Source organism: Euleptes europaea, chromosome 2 (assembly GCF_029931775.1).
Source record: "Euleptes europaea isolate rEulEur1 chromosome 2, rEulEur1.hap1, whole genome shotgun sequence".
Taxonomy (NCBI): Eukaryota; Metazoa; Chordata; class Lepidosauria; order Squamata; family Sphaerodactylidae; genus Euleptes; species Euleptes europaea.
The window spans coordinates 36,497,454-36,516,352 of NC_079313.1; the positions used below are offsets into that span (position 1 = coordinate 36,497,454).

Here is an 18,899-nt window from a genome sequence, read left to right on the forward strand (position 1 = left end):
TTAGGGCCCTACAAATGTGCCCTTTTATTCAACCATTTTTCATTGTTGGTGTTCTTTATATGATATATGCCTTATGGAATTGATTGAAAAGCATGTTGATTTTAATGAGGAAAATATCAGTAGGGAAACACATAAGTGCAAAATCAAATCAGGGAATTTTGAGTCAAAATCAGCTGGGATAAGAAATTTGATGGCATTCCTGCTCTAAATAAGGAACCATTATGGACAATGTATTCCTATGTCTTTGTTTTTCTTTAGAGGCTGCCTTCATATAAGAACTGGCAGACACAGAGAGCTGGCAGCAGAGAGGAAAATAAAAGTAAAAACCGGAGTTCAGTTATTCCATGTGAGTATTTGAGAAAAAACACATACACACAAACACCCCTGCAAGCAACATATCCTGATTCCTTACCGAGGATTCAAGAAAACCACTGACTGAGATGTGCAGATAAGATTATGCTTTTTTAGAAAGGGCTTTTTTGTGTATGTTCTGCAAGGGTTGGGTTTTTTTAATACTTTGTAAAAAGGTTCATATTTTACGCAGTGGCAAAAGCCATAAAAAGAAGGTATCTGTCACGAAGAGCTTGTGACCTGAAGTATGACCACAGGGAAGGAAAGGGAAGAGGAATGAAAGAGAGCCAGTGGTAACAACAGTTGAGTGTGTGCAAATTTGGGGACATTGACTTGCTTGCAGTTGAAACGGTGAAATGGAAGAGGGAGGATTTGAAGGGACACAAAAGGAGGAGGGCCCATGTTGTGGAAATGAGTTCTTTTAAACCATTTAAGATAGCAAGAGGCCACTGGGTAGTTGAGGGCAATGGAATTAGAGGGTACTTGTTACATACTCTGTCGCTGAATTTCTCTACCAAATTTGATCCTTTGTTCACTAGCACAACACATTAAAATGACCCAACTGTCCTTTATTTCATTGCCTAAGAAATTATTATTTAATCTTGATTTATTAACCTGTCCCTTGAAGTGATGCCAGAAGCCCAAAGTTTGTGCATCCTAGGGTACAGTAACTGATCTCAAAGGCTATGATTTTCTGCATCCCATCTCCCCCATGCCAAATGAGCCCAAACACATACATGCAAGCTCAGAGAACTGTGTATAATTTCAGCTTTCATTCAACCAAACACACATCCTACGAAGAAGTAACTATTCAATTATATCTTCAAACACACATTTTTAGTGAAATGCCAAGGGAGGGAGAGAAGGAGGAATAAATGTCCTGAGGGACAGAATGCCTACATTCAGGTGATTGTTAGGGTTGCCAACCTCCAGGCACTAGTTGGAGATCTCCCGCTATTACACTGATCTCCAGCCGATAGAGATCAGTTTCCTGGTGAAAATGGCCGCTTTGGCCATTGGATTCTATGACATTGTAATCCCTTCCCTCCCCAAACCCCGCCCTCCTCAAGCTCTGCCCCAAAAACCTCCCGTTGTTGGCAAAGAGGGACCTGGCAACCCTAGTGATTGTAGAAATGATGATGAAATAGAGCCAGGATAATTATTTTATTCCTAGTGAAGGTCATAAGGATCAATGGATATACTGGGAAATCAGACAAGTCAGATAGGGTAGGGTGAACAAAACTAGTTCATTACGCAATGGAAGGTTTACCTTTTTAAAAAAAGGTCCTTAAATTACCGTTTGAGTAAAGAAAGGTGGTATAGAAATAGTTCAGTAAATAAGTGTTTGTTGTGTAATCATTAGAAGACATGTATAGGTTTTGCTTACTTGGCTTCTGTCATAGGGCAATGACTGAAATTAACTCCTTGAAATCCATTAACCCAGCACTATTTAACCTTTAATCCACTATCAGCTACAAAGTATGCAAACCACAAGTATTAATTAGGAGATAAAAACAACTCTCCAGACAAAGTAATTTTATTTATAAAGATATATTTATGATGTATATGCATATGATACACAGATCACAAGCTTACATTCAAGGAGACCCTTGTGCTGGAGGACCATCAACCAATTCCTTAATGTTAGGTTTGATTCCTGTTTGCTTTAAGGACCTGGGTAATATCTAGACTGCCAGAAGGCATTGTAAATGGGAGGAGAATTGCCTAAAATGCTGAATGTCCCCCATCCAAATCTATAGATCACCCTTCTGGTGTGCCATTTAGCCCTTATTAAGAATAACTGCATTAACCCTTCTTTGGATTTTTTCTTTTCTGTGCAGATGACTATAACAGAGTATTATTCAAACGTGAAGAGGAGGGTAAGAGAGACAGTGAACTGGATTCCAATGACTCCTCAGATGAGGAAAGTGACTGTGAGGAGTCCGACAAATATATCAATGCTTCCTACATAAGTGTAGGTGTCTGGATAACTTATCTATCTTTTGGGTCTCATTAAGGGTACATGCTCAAGATCATGTCAAGCACATTAGTTTAATGCCTTAAAAACTAACAATAATCTTACTTCATACTTACCCTCAGGTTGGATTGTTCTTCCCCCTTTTCAGTAGATGCTTATTGGTGGAAGGAAGATTGTAACTTGCACAAGCCATTTTGTTTATGGAACAAGGAGGCTGCAGATTTTCAGATTAATAAATGTGTGATCTTTCTTATATGCCCTTTGATAGCTTTTTCACTATGCCTACGGATGTCACGTTTTCTTTTGAAAAGTGCTATTAGCAAAAGGCATGTGTGTTGCCGTAAGGGAAAGACTTGTTTGTTTATTTAGCATCATCAGATTTCTTTTAGTCTATCTTCAGTGCAATAACTCATTGTGCCAATTCTGTGCCCACTCTTTTTGTGGATTTTGGGGAGCAAAAAGTCAATCCACTGGTTTGAGGGGTTTTTTGCTTTCTTAGATTTTGTACTTTGGGAGCAACATTCGAGTTATCATTTCGATATTCTTCTGATCTTCCCAAAATGGAACTCTGATTCTTTGGAATCATTTCTGATTTTTCCCTAGGGCTATTGGCTTCAAAATGCAATGATAGCAACACAAGGGCCACTTCAGAAAACCATTAGCGACTTCTGGTCCATGATTTACCAGAGAAAAGTCAAAGTTATCATTATGTTGACTGAGCTGAAAGATGGCACTGAGGTGAGTCTCCATGAATGTCTATTGTGGTGTGGTGTATCCTGCAGAGAAATATGAAAACTTGGATTCTTGAAAAATGTACTGGAGGTCTCATTTCTAAACATTAGACATATCTGCAAAAAAATTTGATTCCCTGGGCGTGTACTCAAGAAGTAAATTTTGCTTTGTTCAATGGGCCGTGGTAATACAGATAAGGATACACAGGATTGCAGCTTTAGAGTGACATATAAATAGAAAAAGATATTTCCTACAGATTAGTCAGTGTTAGCAGATAATTTAGTGAAATATGTACATAATGGCTGCTCAAAAGAGCTAATTTTTTTCTCAATAATTTTTGGAACCAGTGGCTTCACAATCCATTTTGAATCTCAGACTCAGGTATTGTATGCGTAATAAAGGTCACAGTATAGAGTTCCTTTCTAGTAATCTATCAAGCCATCAGGCACTTTGATTTATTGATTTATTTATGTTTGTTTGTTTCAAACGTTTATTAACCACCTTTCTACCTTATAGGAACACAAGGCAGCTGACAATGTAAACAATAATAAAATATATAAAAACAACAAGTTAAAATCAATATTTTAAAAATGCTAGTAGGCAGAAGAATTAATCAAATGCCAGCATGAATAAAACTGTTTTCAGCTACCTCATAAAGATTGAGAATGAGGGGGCTAGGTGCCCCTCCCTTGGGAGGTTGTTCAATAATTGTGGGACTGCCACTGAAAAGGCCACTGAAAACTTGACTGCTGCGCTACAGGAACACCCATTGTATGGTCTTCAGCAGGCCAGATAAGTACATTATAGCAATTATAATTTAAGACCAATGATCCACCATTTTTAAATTTATCTCTGTCATTCCCAGACAATTCCAGATTATGCACCTCTCTTTTAAAAAGTCTGTTCCCAATTGGCCAGACTCAGAGATGCATGCAGGAGTCATGGTGACCAGACTTATGGATGCCAAAATACATGCTAAGATCGAGGTTGATCTTTTGGAAACACACCAAAATACAGATGGTGGATCTTTGCCCAGTATGCCTACCAGGTAGTGGCTGCCTTTAATGTCTCCATGGAGTGACAATTACAGTGACCTATCGTGCAATTCAAGAGTTTTTCTTCATGCCACCGCATGCATCCAGAAACAGAGGAACCAGTCCATAGGATTTCACAGGGCCACACCATGTAAAAAGGTGGTGTAACTCTAAATAAGAGCAAAGGGGATATTCCCAGCCTGAAGCGGGGTTAGGAAGCTGCCTAAAGGTGGCTCCGCCCCTGGAACACCCCCTGGGACAACAGCGCACAGAGGTTCACCATTAGGACACCAGCAGGAGGCCGAACCGGTGCTAGTCTTGCCAGTGCAAGGGGCACATGCGCCGGCGTGGCCACGTGTGCACCTCCTAACAACTTTCAGCCCTAAAACTCAGGAATGGGCTGAGAGTGCTTAAGTGGTGTTTTTGCTTGCATCACACTATTCAAAGTAAGGGGAAGGGGTATTGTATCGTATAGAGCTGGCCTTTGTGAGATTTGATAGGTGCTTCAAATTAATTTCGATTAGCAAGCACCCTGGGACATTTTAGGAGACAGGGACAAGGAGTAACCAAACCAGACATGTCAGGTTGACTGAGCCTGGGGAGACAACTGCCTTAATGTTGAGCATCATCCTTTGAACCTAAAGTCTGGCATCCCACAAGGCAGCCTTTAAGGAGCTGACTTAAAGGGAGGGGTAGTGTTAATAGAGTTAATAAGCTGCACTGCTCAGTTGTTAATTAAATTACATCTTAGTTGAACCCATGTTGTTAGTTTTGTATTTTCCTTTTGTGGTGTGTGTGTGTGAGAATGGCTTCTGATATAGTATCACTTACTGTTTGGGACCTCAACATCCTCTAGACCATAATCTATGGACAAACTACCAGGATGAGGTGAGCCTTAATCTACAGTGTCAGAGCATTATTCACAAATCTGCTTGCCATACCAAACTAAGCAATTTCTGGTGGCTTTACCACATTTTCACCATGTCCCATTAAAAGGCTCTAAGAAACAAAAGGGGAAATGTGGGAGTATTCTGTGGAAAATTCGTTGGCCACTGGTAATCCATTGGGATTCATCACTAGGAAAAAACACGTTTTTGTAGATGTGCTACAGGGAAGAACAGCTGCCATCATATAATTTCTTCATTTGACCTTAAAAGATAGAGTACTGCTGTGGGAATCACTAACATGGTTTTTATTCACTTCTAGGAACTATGTGCACAGTATTGGGGGCAAGGAAAAGAGACCTATGATAATCTCACTGTTGAACTGAAAGATACCAACTGTTCTTCCAGCTATACCATTCGTACCTTTGATCTAACACATGTGAAGGTAAAACGATGATGGCATTTCTACCTTTTGTGGCTATTGTACCTACGGATGTTACAAAAAAAGGAAAGTGATCACTGAGAGGCACCTAAAGGTGTCAAGCTTTGGGACCATCTTCGCTACTTTTCCAGTGTTTATTTGCCGCTATTAATTTTTAACATGAGTTGTGGGATTCTGATTTATATTTTGAACTTAGGAATGGTAAAATGAGTTCAGAGTGGAATCATGGATCAGATACGGTGGAGTAAAGCTGGAAAATCAGGACTTCCCTCCCCCCCCTTTGGCAGTCCCCTTTCCCCCCAAAATTCTGCTAAGGGAGATCAGGAGACCTTCACAAACAGAGTTAAAGTGGAGGTCTGCAGTGGGGGTAAAATTGGCCAAAAACGTCCTCCACCACCGCACCAACAGGTGCCATTCTGTCAGCAGGAATGTCGTGATGCTGTCCAACTCCATACTGCTTAAGCCTCTTAGGTCAAAAATAGGTGAGACACTTGGCCATTAGTTGAGTTTTGCTTCCCCAACCCCAACTCTTGAGCATGTGAATGCCAAACTTTACTTGTGAGAAACAAAATTCTTGATCATGTGGAGCCCTGATTCAGATTAGAACCTCACTATGGGGGGAGAAGGGGCTTCAGCCTCTCCCTGCATGCTGTTTTCCCAAGCCAAAACAGTCCTATTGTGAGGCTTCTCATATACTATTTAATTGCAACCCACTTTTAATTATGTTTTCTATGTCTGTTTCGCTCCCCCCTCCTATTTCTTTCTTCTTTTTGTCCTTCCCCCCTCTCTAGCTTTATTTCTCTACCTCTTTTTTAAAACATCTTAATTAAGAAAATAGTGATGGTGTCACTGATGTGACACCACTTAGATCAGGGTGCAATTGATTTATAAGCCCTGCTCCCCCCGTTAAAGATCTATGATACAAATTCTTTTCTCATCTCCTGTTGTCACCTCTGATCAAGCCAAACAAGGTCTTCAAACAATATAAGATCAGAGGTAAAAGCAGAAGAAATCTCTAAACTATGAGCAGGGCTTTCTTTCAGTCTACTTTCCTCTTCCTAAAAAGCCTGCTTTCTAGCTATAGATAACTACTTTAAAATAAGAAACTTGCAAAGTCTCAAGTCTGTAGAGTGTAGAACATGCAACGGAGGGTAAAAAAGTCAGTTTTGGTGGTTACCCAATCCTTGGATTATAATTTATTCTCTTTTGTTGGTGAGCATTTAGTCTCTACCTATTGATTGTCTGCCTGCCTGGCTTCTAAAGGGGAAATGTAAGGATTAGCCCAAAGTCTCTGTAACATCTAGATAAGAACTTTATTTCTGCGTAGCTCATTTCATGCTGTAAATCATTATCAGCTGTACAGTTTCTATTTGCTATGAGGATGTTTTTTCTGTCATCGTTGGAAAGCTCTATGTGCATCTGTTTTTTGCAGAGGAAAGAAACCCGAGAAGTGTTTCAATATCAGTATCACAAATGGAAAGCTTTTAGTCACCCTGAATCTCCCCAAGACTTAGTTACCATGATTCAAAGTCTCAAACAGAAGCTTCCAGCACCACCTATATCAGCTGAAGCAAATGTGTACAACAAGAATGTTCCACTTGTTGTTCACTGCTGGTAGGTACCAATACGTTTTGAGGCTTGATTTGGTTTGGTCTGTTATCTTTTCAAAACTGGTGTCTTTGCTGTGAGCTGGAATCCACTGTATTGTGCCTAGGGCTGTGCATATTGGGCTTATCAAACTGAAAATAAACCCAAAAATAGCAGTTTAGGCTTTTTGGGATTTAATTTTGGCCGAATAGCAAAACCGGGAATCTCAGCACAACTGGACAGCTGATACCCAAAAAGCCAAATAGGTATTCGTCTTTTTTTGGCTTTCTGTTATTCTACTTTGCTCAGATTCCAGGCTCTGTGCCTTCTCCCACTTTTCTATCTATTACTGGTTTGGGGGCCCTTTTGAGGTAGGGGCTTTGCAGTCGGAGCCAACTTGGTCAGACCAAACTATCATCACCTTTCAGTGGAGTAATCTGAATAGCAGAAGGGTCTTTTAAAAGACAGGGCTCACCCAGTCCTGTCTGGAGGGATATATATACCCTCCAAGTAAAAACACCAGCTTCAACAGCTGCTTATTGGGCTCCTGAAGAAGACTCCCTCACCTGCGTGGATGAGCAGTCTCCTTCAGAAGAGCCACCTCGATCATTACTTCAATTGGCTCCGATATCACCACCACCACTCTTATGAAAACCTCCTCTAAAAACTGAAGGTCGCCCTTAGTAGCATCTTTGTTTCCCTTTACCCTAACCATCTCTTGAAATCATATTTTTGATTAGTATATTAAAGGACTATTTACAGGATGTCATTTGCCACCAAAAGAAATGTTTTCTGTGCCTTATTTCTCTTGCATTTAAGCCATTTTCCTCAGTTTGGAAGATATTTTGCATGGCCATCATGCTATGCACCCCAGACTCAGAGGCGCCAGCCTTCCTTTGCTCTTTCCACCAGTCTTTGGCAACGCTGACCTTCTGAACCACAAAACCGATTGACAACTTGGCTCTCACAAATGCCTCTGGAGGATGTGGGTGACCCCTTTGCGGGCCCATAAGGTTGACACCCCAAAACCAAACTTAACCAAACTTTGGTGTCTATCTAAAAAGAGTCCCTTGCAGCTAAGCTGCAAATTTTGTGACTCTTCCTTAAAAAACACTCCCCCCCACCGGAGCCTTGAAAAAAATTCCCATAGACATTAACAGACCCTCTTTTCCCTAGGAAACCCAAGGAAAAAGCCGAAATACCCATTTACCAGTATGGGTATTTGGCTTATTTCGGTTTATCTGGGGGAAAAATGGGACCAATAAACCCGAACCTGAAATTTACCAGGAAAAAAAAAATGCACAGCCCTAGTTGTGCCACAAACAGACATTTTTAGAATCGAGACAAACTCATTATTTTTTGTTTTGAGGTTTCTCTACCCAAGAAACTGTACCAAGGCCAAGTAAAAAAGACAGTGGACATTTAAGGGTATTTCTGCTGAAATTTTCACTGGTCAGATACATTGTTTCTGTTTGGAGACTCCTATCCAAAAATCATGTTAGCTGCTACTGTCTGTCATTAGGTGTCTCCAGGAAGTCCAGCTCGCTAGTAGTATTCAGTGGTTGAATGTAATGTACTGAGTTAGGCTGTAAGTGCAAACATCAGAGAGATGACGCATCAATGTCATTCTGTCTGGCCTATTGCCCTCACTAAGCCCCTGAGCTAGTTTGTAAGTGCACACGTCAGACAGATAACACACCAGTGTCATTCTGTCTGGCCTACTGGCCACACTAAGCCTCTGAGCTAGTCAATATCTAGAATTCTATCTAGCATCTTGAAAATATGCTTATTTATTCCATACCAAAAAGGAAATATGATATAATTTAACAGATCTTTAGACCTGTCAATACATTTTATGATTCTTGATGTTCATTTTGTGACCCTGTCCAAGTTACATCCAGGGGAGGGGGCCTCTATCATCCCACTCAGGCAACACTATTCTGGTGTGTAGTTTCTACACACAGAAGGTTGCAAGATCAGGTTTGTATGTATGCGATATCAAGTGCAGAACCTAGAACAAACCTGTGGAAAAATCAAACTCCAATGTGTCACTGAATTCTCTGTCAAATCAACACTATCAACTAAAACTGCTGATCTCCTGGATTTTGTAGTGATGGTTCCCAGCAAACAGGAATATTGTGTGCCTTGCTGAATCTCTTGGATAGCGCAGAGACGGAAGGTGTAATAGATGTTTTCCAAGTTGTGAAATCTCTTCGTAAATCCAGGCCGGGAATGGTGTCCACTTTTGTAAGTAAACCCTGCTACGTAATTTGGAATGAAGAGACCATTTATTCTGTGGTAATCATGCCAGTCTCACCACAATTCATCACAATAACTTAAAACAATAAGAATGCAGCGTTCAAAATAAAGTAACTGAATAACTTTAAAGGGAGGATTATACAAATTTGTGGAGGATTAATGGCTATAAGCTGAGATGACTATATGGAACCTCCATGTTCAGAGGCAGTAAAACAGTTAGATTTGAGCCCAGTAGCACCTTAGTGACCAAGAATTCCAGGGTATAATCTTTTCAGAGTCAAAAATTTCCCTTTGTCAGACACAGTAGACTATAAATATAGATCTGAGTCCTTTTATACTAGTTAGAAGGTGGGAGTAACATACTGAATACCAGAGCTGGGGTCCACAGCAGGGGAGGCTCTGGCCTCTGTGTTCTGGCTGTAGGCCTTGTGCAGGCCACTGTGTAAAACCAGCTGCTAGACCAAAGCTTGTCTGCCATTGCTGATCTTAATTTTTTTAATTAATAAAAATAAAATAAAAGCACTCAACAAATACAAATGGCTAAATTTACTGATCCAATGCAGTCAAGGACTAATGGAAATTCCATAAAATCTTTTCAGCAGCTTTTTTTATCCTTTTGCTAATTATATGGCTAGTAGATAAATTCTTATAAATCATTTTTGTATGTTATTGCATTACCAATGTTCCTATTGAGGAGCATCTGATAACCTTACAAAAAATCCGACAATCATCTAAAACACAGTTTGAAAGCCCCTGTTTTATACCAGTTGAGTTCTCTGAATAAACAACGAATGAAAGCTGGCTGACAAATCCAGCTACCAGTTCTTGCCATCCTCCCCACCCATTTGTGTGCCTCTTACAATTTTCTACTCTCTTTTATGGTCCTCCTCTTTTCCCTACTCCTGTCTGCAAAAACAATTTGAGAATAAGATGTATATAATATTTTTTACTAATGCTTTATTTTTTCTCTGTTTAGGAAGATTACCAGTTCCTTTATGATGCAGTTGCTAGGGTATATCCTGCCCAAAATGGACAGCTGCAAACAAGAAAATCCCAAGAACACGAAATCAATATTCATAATGATTCAGAGGAAGGAGAGGAGGCTAACTCTAGTTCAAAGGATGTCTGTATTCTGGTTCAAGAAAGTGAGAAAGATGTGAACATGGAGGAACATTCCAAAATCCCAGCTGGCTCCAGGGAAGCCGAAACAGCTCTGAATGGACCCAACCATTCCGGTTTTAACTGAAATAGCGTAGAAACACTCTGAACCTTTCCAGTTAAAACATGTGCATGGGCCATAGTAAATTAAGAGCAAGAGTAAATTAAGAACAAGGGGATGTTTCCTTTAGATTCCTAATCTGTTTGTTTATTTCTTTTGTCAAAAGGTTTTGTGCAAATCTTGAAGTTTTGTGAACAGGTTATTTGAAACTTGTTGATAGCTGTGGCACACTGTGAAGTGTGTGTGTGTGTATATATATATAGATAGCAGTTTTTCATTGTTGGTTAAAATGTATATTCTTTAAAAACAGTAGAACACAGAGCTATTAAAACCATAACAAACTGTTTAAAAAAATGAGGAAACAGGTGATAATGTGGCATGAAGGTCAGTTATTCAATTTTTGTTAAAGGCAAAACTCCCACTGGACATGCCCAAGTCTTCGTACAGGCCTAAAGTTGGTTCTCAACCAGTCATTTACATGTTAATTTTTTAGCCCCTAAGAGGGCAAAATATTAGCATTATCCCTGACTGAACAGCTTCAGTGTCCACATGGTAGCACTATTGTTGTAAATACAGAACACACAATGCACAGGGAGCATTCCTTGCCGTTGGTGAACTGAACAGCCTGCAAAGCATTGCAAATGTTTTGCAGGCAAATGGGACCCCAAAAAAGACTAAAAATCAGCAAGCATTCCTTAAGCAAAGATGATTATTAGATGGAAAGGAACAATGAAATTAAGCAATGGTAGTGCTACAAAATATAGCCAAAATATAAGATTTGCATTTCTCACACTGTCCTTGAGATGTCACTATCTTCCCAGAAATCCACCCAGCAGTTTCTTTCTGCATCAAGTAGTACTGAATATTTTGCAAAATGCAGGTTGAAATATTACTCAGTTAACATTTTGTTTTCACAAGTTTTCACAGCTTTTCTGTATGTTCAATGGAAGATGTTTCAATATAAGGTGTTTTCCTCCATTCTTTTATTGTTGTATATCCTATTGTTTTGCAAAAGTGAGAAAATTTTATATGGAGTTTTATATCAGATTTGTGTCAGTTTCATTTCTACTCTGATGACATTTGGTTTAATTTGATTTTCAAGATAAATAAAAATAATGCATTTGTTTTTTTTTTAACGATTAACATAAAATTAACTTAAATATCTGAGGCATATGAATGGATGTGAAGGGCTGAGATTAAGGTGTTTAAATATCAAAAGGCTTTCTAAACATATTTTTCCACTCAAGATGAACTGACCCAAAATGTATATTCAGTTGTCAAGTGACTCTGGATCACCAAATAATATCTTACAGATCCATTTCTACCGGTGAGAGGAAGTTACAGGACAGCTCCTTTAGAGGCTATCATTGTGAAGTGACAGTACTGGGGACTTGCTATATTTTTGCAATGTCTGTTTACAGACTGGACAAAGGGAGCAGGCAGGTACCAAAACAGAAACCGTTAGTCCTGAAAGAGGCACCGCAAAAGTGAGTACACGTCGTTGCATTTTGTCAAGGCTGTTTCTTTGCACCTGGTTGCACAATTCAAGCCTCTCTCTTGAACTGTCCCGCACAAACAGAGCAGCCAGTCTCAGCCCCCTTGCACATGTCTTTGCATAAACCATTTTTTGTGCTTCTATACAGGGAAGTTCTACGAGAAATTGTGATAGTTTATCAAATCTCATTTGGGTTCCTGCAAAATTACCCTTGGGTATTTCAACCAAGCAGAAACCCGTAGATTCTCCTTGAAATTAGGAGTGTATAACTGCGGAAGGGGTGGGAGCAATGACTTGTGGTAGTAGACCAAACACTGAACATGAGTCAGCAGTGTGATGCAGTAGCTAAAAAGGCAAATGCAGTCTTGGGCTTCATCAGCAGAAGTATAGTGTCCAGATCACGCGAAGTGATGGTATCGCTTTACTCTTCTCTGGTTAGAGCTCACCTAGAGTATTGTGTTCAGTTTTGGGCATCACAATTTAAGAAAGATGTAGACAAGCTGAAACGAGTCCAGAGGAGGGCAACAGAGATGGTGAGAGGTCTGGAGACCAAGTCCTATGAGGAAAGGTTGAAGGAGCTGGGTATGTTTAGCCTGAAGAGGAGAAGACTGAGAGGGGATATGATAACTATGTTCAAGTACTTGAGGGGCTGTCATATAGAGGATGGTGCCAAGTTGTTTTCTGTTGCCCCAGAAAGTCGGACCAGAATTAATGGGTTGAAATTAAATCAAAAGAGTTTCCGTCTAGACATTAGGAAGAATTTTCTAACAGAGCGGTTCCTCAGTGGAACAGGCTTCCTCGGGAGGTGGTAAGCTCTCCTTCCCTGGAGGGTTTTTAAGAAGAGGTTAGATGGCCATCTGTCAGCAATGCTGATTCTGTGACCTTAGGCAGATCCTGAGAGGGAGGATATCTTGGTCAGCTTCTGGTCACTGGGTGGTGTGGTGGGGGGAGGTAGTTGTGAATTTCCTGAATTGTGCAGGGGGTTGGACTTGATGACCCTGGTGGTTCCTTCCAACTCTATGATTCTATTCTATGATCTCATTTTCCCCGCCCCAGTATTTCCTCTTTCCTTTCCCTGGCAACCCCCATAGCCTCTCTCCTTCCCACACAATAACCAACCTACTTTTATCTGCCTTGATGTCTTCAGGCTTTACCCCCTTGCCTCCCCAGGAAAACTCTGGCCAAGCCACAGGGCCAAGTTGAGCTGTAGGGAACCTGCAAGGTTTTGTGGGAAGCACCTCAGTTTGCTCTATATCTCCCTCCCCACATTGCTTCCTTATCGCCTTCCCACCCGCTAAGCATCCTACATTTTATCTGCCCCCCATCTTCAGCTGTAGTCATTATGTATTTACTGCATTTATACCCCGCCTTTCACCATGACGTGGACGCAAAGCAGCTTACATGGTTCTCAATTCCTCCATTTTATTATCAGAATAACTCTCTGAGGTAGATTAGGCTAAGAATGTGTGACTGGGCCAAAGCCACCCAGTCAGCTTCCACAGAAGTCTGGGAATTTCAACTTGGTCTCCCAAATCCCGGCCTCAAACTCTTAACACCACATTGACTTTCATGGGGTGACTACTGTTGAATGGTAGTAAGCAGCCAGGCATGGGTGAGTCCTGCAAGGCGCATGGTAACAAGTGACCTGCTGGTTGCTGCTGGGCCCTGCCCCAATGAGTCCTCCCACAAAGGCCAAAATATGCCCTGGAAAGCCCCAGCCCTTTTACTGACAGAAACCACAGCATGAAGGCCTGAAATACTGTTGTGGTTGTTGCCATTGAGGCATTTATTTCTTAAGGCTACAGGCACTGCTTCTATTATTTTGGTGGGGTTTTAAACCCCTGCCCTCATGTACTTCTTTTAGATTTCAGATTTTTCTGCAAACCTGGGGCATTTTTCAGGTTTCAAGAAAGATCTATATTGCCTGTTCATGGCTCCTGTCTCCGGATTTAAGTATGCACAGATTTGGCCACCTTTAGAATTAGATATATTAATGAACATGTTCTCTCTTTTTTTGACTTCATTTTCCTCCCATTTTCTTTCCAGATATTATCAATGTGTTTGTTTTATGCAGCTTTAACACCTGTTTTATGCCACATATATTGTTTGTAATTTATACACAAATGATGGGAGAATTACGTTTAACCCCTTCATAAATTTAACAGGAAATATTTGCCATGAAGATGCAGAAAGAAGTGTGAAAATAACTCATGGGTTTATTTTGCACAATGGAGAAATATAATCATAACAGGGTTTCTCAATCAGAACAGTGTGGTTGAAAAATTCTGCAGCATAGCACCCTTGAAATTTCAAAGTTAGAGTGATATTTTGTGGCTGTTTTGGTCCCATATTTTATTAACTTTGCATAGTGCGTAGAGAGATTTTCTACCAGTCACAGATTCCTGAAGGATTACCGAGGAATGCAAATAATACACAACAGCATACCTCGAGTATCTGTCTGCTCTGATGTTTTCTGTGAGACTCAGGTAGGGATGCACCCCTCAGCAGTGCTTTTAACTTTTTCTTGTGTCAAGTACAAACTTACACAATTTTATTGCACAAGTTTAAGGTTGACAGTGAGGAAATTGAACTAGATTTTCTATTTCTTGGCTCAGTCATCAACCAACAGGGAGACTACAACCAAGAAATCAAAAGGAGATTGAGACTGGAAAGGGCAGCTATGAAGGAGCTGGAAAACATCCTTAAGGGTAAGGATGTGTTGCTGGAAACCAAGATCAAGACAATTAATACAATGGTATTCCCCATTACTATATATAGGTGTAAAAATTGGACAGTGAAGAAAGCAGAGAGGAAGAAAGTTGACTCTTTTGAAATGTGGTGTTGGAGAAGAGTTTTATGGATGCCATGGACTGCCAGTAAGACAAATAAGTGGGTCCTATATCAAATCAATCCTGAACTCTCCCTAGAAGTTAAATCAACTCAACTTAGCCTATTGTACTTTGGACACATTCTGAGAAGACAGGAGTCATTGGAAAAGACAATAATGCCAGGAAAAGTTGAAGGCAGCAGGAAAAGAGGAAGCCCAAGATGGATTGGTTCAATCAAGGAAGCCACAGCTCTCCATTTACAAGACCTGAGAAAAGCTGTTAAGGATAGGTTGTTTTGGAGGTCATTAATTCATAAGGTTGGCAAAAGTCAGCAGTGACTTGATGGCATTTAGCACTCAAGTACAAACTTACAGGCATCAAAGACTTTAATGGTAATTTGCAGGAATACTGCCTAAAGTTGAACATTTGCTCTCTGATGTCTCTGTGTGAATTAACAGAGGCCAGTCAAGACTGTCTTCTGACTTCTCTCCCCTCCACTAAAAAAAACAGCAGTGTAAAAAGGAGGTGATTGTACCAAAAAATACTGAAATATAAGGATAATGAGTCTTTTTTTATGTACTCTAATGGACACTGCTGTTGTGCACATCTGAGTCGGTTTATGTAGAACTGTGTATTTTTTTGTCCACCAGGTTGTGCTAAAACATTTCAAATAGAACTTAACTTTTCCAAATGCATCAAAACAAAGGCAACTGCAGGATAAAGTGATTTATAACCCAGAGTCATCAGTACAACCACTAGAGGGACTGAGAGAAGGACAGGTTCCAGTCTGTTATCTTATAGACTCTATTTCTCTCCTCCTAAGTATTTAAGGTCTTTGCTGAAAGAGGAAAACAGCCTTTTAGACCTGCTTCCACCTCAGTATTATTGAGACCTACAGTCATCTCTAACCTGCTGAGATATGACCCTTTTTCACCTGTGGTCCCATTGTATAGGATCATAAGACTTCAGACCTTCAGAATAAGAATATTTGTCATTGCTTGTTTGAGAGGCATCTCAAGGCTGAGCCCAGTTTATAGTAGGACAATCATGAGATCCAACCACACAGGTTTCAGTTGTGAGACTTTCCTGTCCGCTATTCATTTTTCATACAGGTATGAACGTGCCTTTCAAACACTGAGCTGTCCCAAAATGTGTCTGTTCCTCCATGCTTACTGTGCTGGATATGTATGTTTATATGTACATTAAGTACAAGGATTATATTGAGTAGTAATATAAAGCAAGGCTGGGGGTCATCAGCTTTGTATCAGCATAAGATGGGTAATGAAACAAAGAACAGCTTGGAGCTGCCTATCTGCCCAGGATTTAGCTCTCAGGAGTCTGAGAAGGGTGCTATGAAACTAACCCCACTCCCTTTTCCGCCAGTGCCCAAGTGCTTGTTCATACTCCTTGACTGTCCTCCGGCATTCGAGGGATATGCAGACTCCCCCACATTCAGTAGATCCAGTGATGGCAAGTTTATTTCTACCCATGAGGTTTTTACCCGCTCCAGGTATGGCCTTCTCAAACCCTTGACTTCCCCCCCTAGCCATCCCATTGATGTTGCCCCTGCATTTTTCTATACTCCTTACTCTTGCTACCATAACCTTATTCTCACCATTAGTATTACTAGGGCTGTCAAAAAAAAAATTCGGTACAGTTCGGATTCGGCCGAATTTGACCCTTGTGGGGTCGGTACGTGCCGAAGTCCGAACTCCCCCGCTTCGGATCCCCGGTAATTCGGGGGGATCCGGAGTTCGGGGGAAAATTCGGCCGAAGCGCGCCTTCAGGGATTCCCTGAAGGCGCGCGGGGGCCCTTTAAACTGATCTGAGCCTCCCAGCTGGGAGGCGCATATCAGTTTAAAGGGCAGCCCGCCCCCCTTCAGCGGGCTCCGCTGAAGGGGGGCGGGCTGCCCTTTAAACTCATCTGAGCCTCCCGGCCGGGAGGTGCAGATGAGTTTAAATGACAGCCCGCCTCCCTTCAGGGGAGCCCGCTGAAGGGAGGCGGGCTGCCCTTTAAACTGATCTGAGCCTCCCAGCTGGGAGGCGCAGATCAGTTTAAAGGGCAGCCCGCGCCTTTCAGTGGGCTCCCCTGAAGGGGGGGCCGAATTGGCCGAATTTATTCGCGAACTCCCGAACTCGCTGAATTCGCCCCCCCCACCGGTTGCCCGCCAGATTTGAGTTCGGATCCGTCCGAACTGAAAATAACCGAATCAGGGGGAATTCGGTTGATTTTCAGTTCGGACCGAACCGAATTGACAGCCCTAAGTATTACCTTTTAATATTGCAAATGGGCCCATTCAATAGGCACCATAAGCAACAGATGGACAGAGCAGATACCCTGAAGCATCTGGGGATGAGTTTAATCGGCCCATTCTATCATGAAATCTCATGTAGCCAATTGGGACCTCTGTTTATCAGCCCCTCTATCACTTTAGGCAGCTGGGTAGCCAGTTAACAGGGAGTGGTGGTTCAGCAGTCTTTTTAGAGTCATTATTCACTTTCATGAACACCATGAGCTGATTCAGATGTAATGAAAAACCATGGGTTATTTTAACTGTAGTTAGCCCACAGACAATCAATGAATCATGCTTGTTTTAGCAAATCTAGGGTTGTGATGAGGACAAAATATAGAGATTCTCTCTCTCTAAGGTCCTAGGAAGAAGGAATAATAGATTTCACATTCCAAGAAGCCTAGAATACAATTATAGGATTTGTTAAGGGGGGAGGGCAGCATAGGGTACAAATATACTACCACCCCTTCACACAGCTGCTTACTCATTTCATTAACATAAAGTTCATAATCCAAACTACAACTATATGGTCAGACATTTGAGATCAAGAAAGTCTGTCAGATACCAGTGCCCACTCTGTCTACTGTGATGTCAATAGTAGGCTGAGAAAGGCATAGAGTTTAGGAGAGCCTGCTTGAGGTTGGAGCTTCCTCTCTCCAGGATCTCCATCACCATCGCATAGAGATCATAGAAGACAGAGAGAGCTCAGCCAGGTCCCCCTGATCTCTGCAGCAGTTTCTGTCAGAACCAGCCCATCCTGAGTTGCGCTGGGTGGCCAAAAGGGAATGGCTGCCACCTATTCAAACTACACAGGCTCAAGCTTGCTAGGCCCCATCCCGTCTCCACAGACATTGTTGTTGCAGGGCACATATTGGTTGGAAAAATAGTGCCCAGATATAAGCCAACTGGCATAACCTTTCGGATGTTTCTTGGCCACTTGGGGCTACAGCATCCAGTCTCATCCTAACGGCATCACTGCATCAAGCAGAAAAAAGGCCAAAGTCTCTGCATGCCCTATCTAGCGGACGGCTTCAACCTCATTAGGGAAACTTACATTTTTGTCACTTTGTCATACAAGTATACTTGTTTGTCAAAAAGAGTCACTGAAAGCCTACTAGAAAAACAGGGTAATTGAAAATTTAGTATGTTTGACAAGGCAGGGGATGGCTCCTTATTCTGAGAGATAGCTCCTTCCCTAGGGATGTAGAGAAGTCTGACATTCTGAAATTTCAAGTCAGACCCTGAGACTTGGCAATAGAATATTGGACCTGTTTCTAAGGGCAAAAACAGGTGTGACCAAGATCACCTCCTTTTACTGCATTGTCCTCTGCTTTGTAACCCACTTTCTGCATTGTTTTATGTCATGCCTTAGACAGGCTTTTTCGTTGCTGGAATTGTTTTCTGATTTTGTAATCCTAGTTCTATTGCATAGTTTATTGGATATCTTGTGCTGTCTAGCTGAATCAAAAAAATTTTTTTTTGTAAAGTGCCATGAGTTTCTGCAAGAAAGGCAGATTATAAATGAGGTAATTAAATAAATTGTGATTTAGATCAGTGCTGCATGGTAAAGGAAGTGAAGGTTTAACCTTGCACTTGGTTTGGCTAATTAAAACTGGGCTTCCCATACCTTGTCAGTCCTGTTTTAAATGGAAAAGGCAGGCTTTTAAAGGATACATCTTCCCCCGTCCTTTAAAACACCTCCGGAAGAACAGTTTCCCATAGCAAAACTTAGTGGGGTTTGAAGGGTTAAACTCTCTCTTTCCTTCCCACCTAGCCCAAATGTAAATCATGGCTGTTCA

General features: G+C 41.3%; 1 protein-coding gene across 1 annotated transcript in view; it reads left to right on the top strand.

The window, feature by feature from the left end:
* Positions 1-10,513, top strand: part of PTPRC (protein tyrosine phosphatase receptor type C) — a 44,010-nt gene extending 33,497 nt beyond the window's left edge. The window contains exons 19-25 of the mRNA XM_056844725.1: positions 259-346; positions 2,193-2,326; positions 2,933-3,067; positions 5,302-5,424; positions 6,854-7,035; positions 9,120-9,255; positions 10,244-10,513. Of these exons, the coding sequence (XP_056700703.1) occupies positions 259-346; positions 2,193-2,326; positions 2,933-3,067; positions 5,302-5,424; positions 6,854-7,035; positions 9,120-9,255; positions 10,244-10,513 (1,068 nt within the window). The remainder of the gene's footprint in view (positions 1-258; positions 347-2,192; positions 2,327-2,932; positions 3,068-5,301; positions 5,425-6,853; positions 7,036-9,119; positions 9,256-10,243) is intronic.
* Positions 10,514-18,899: the final 8,386 nt, after the last annotated feature.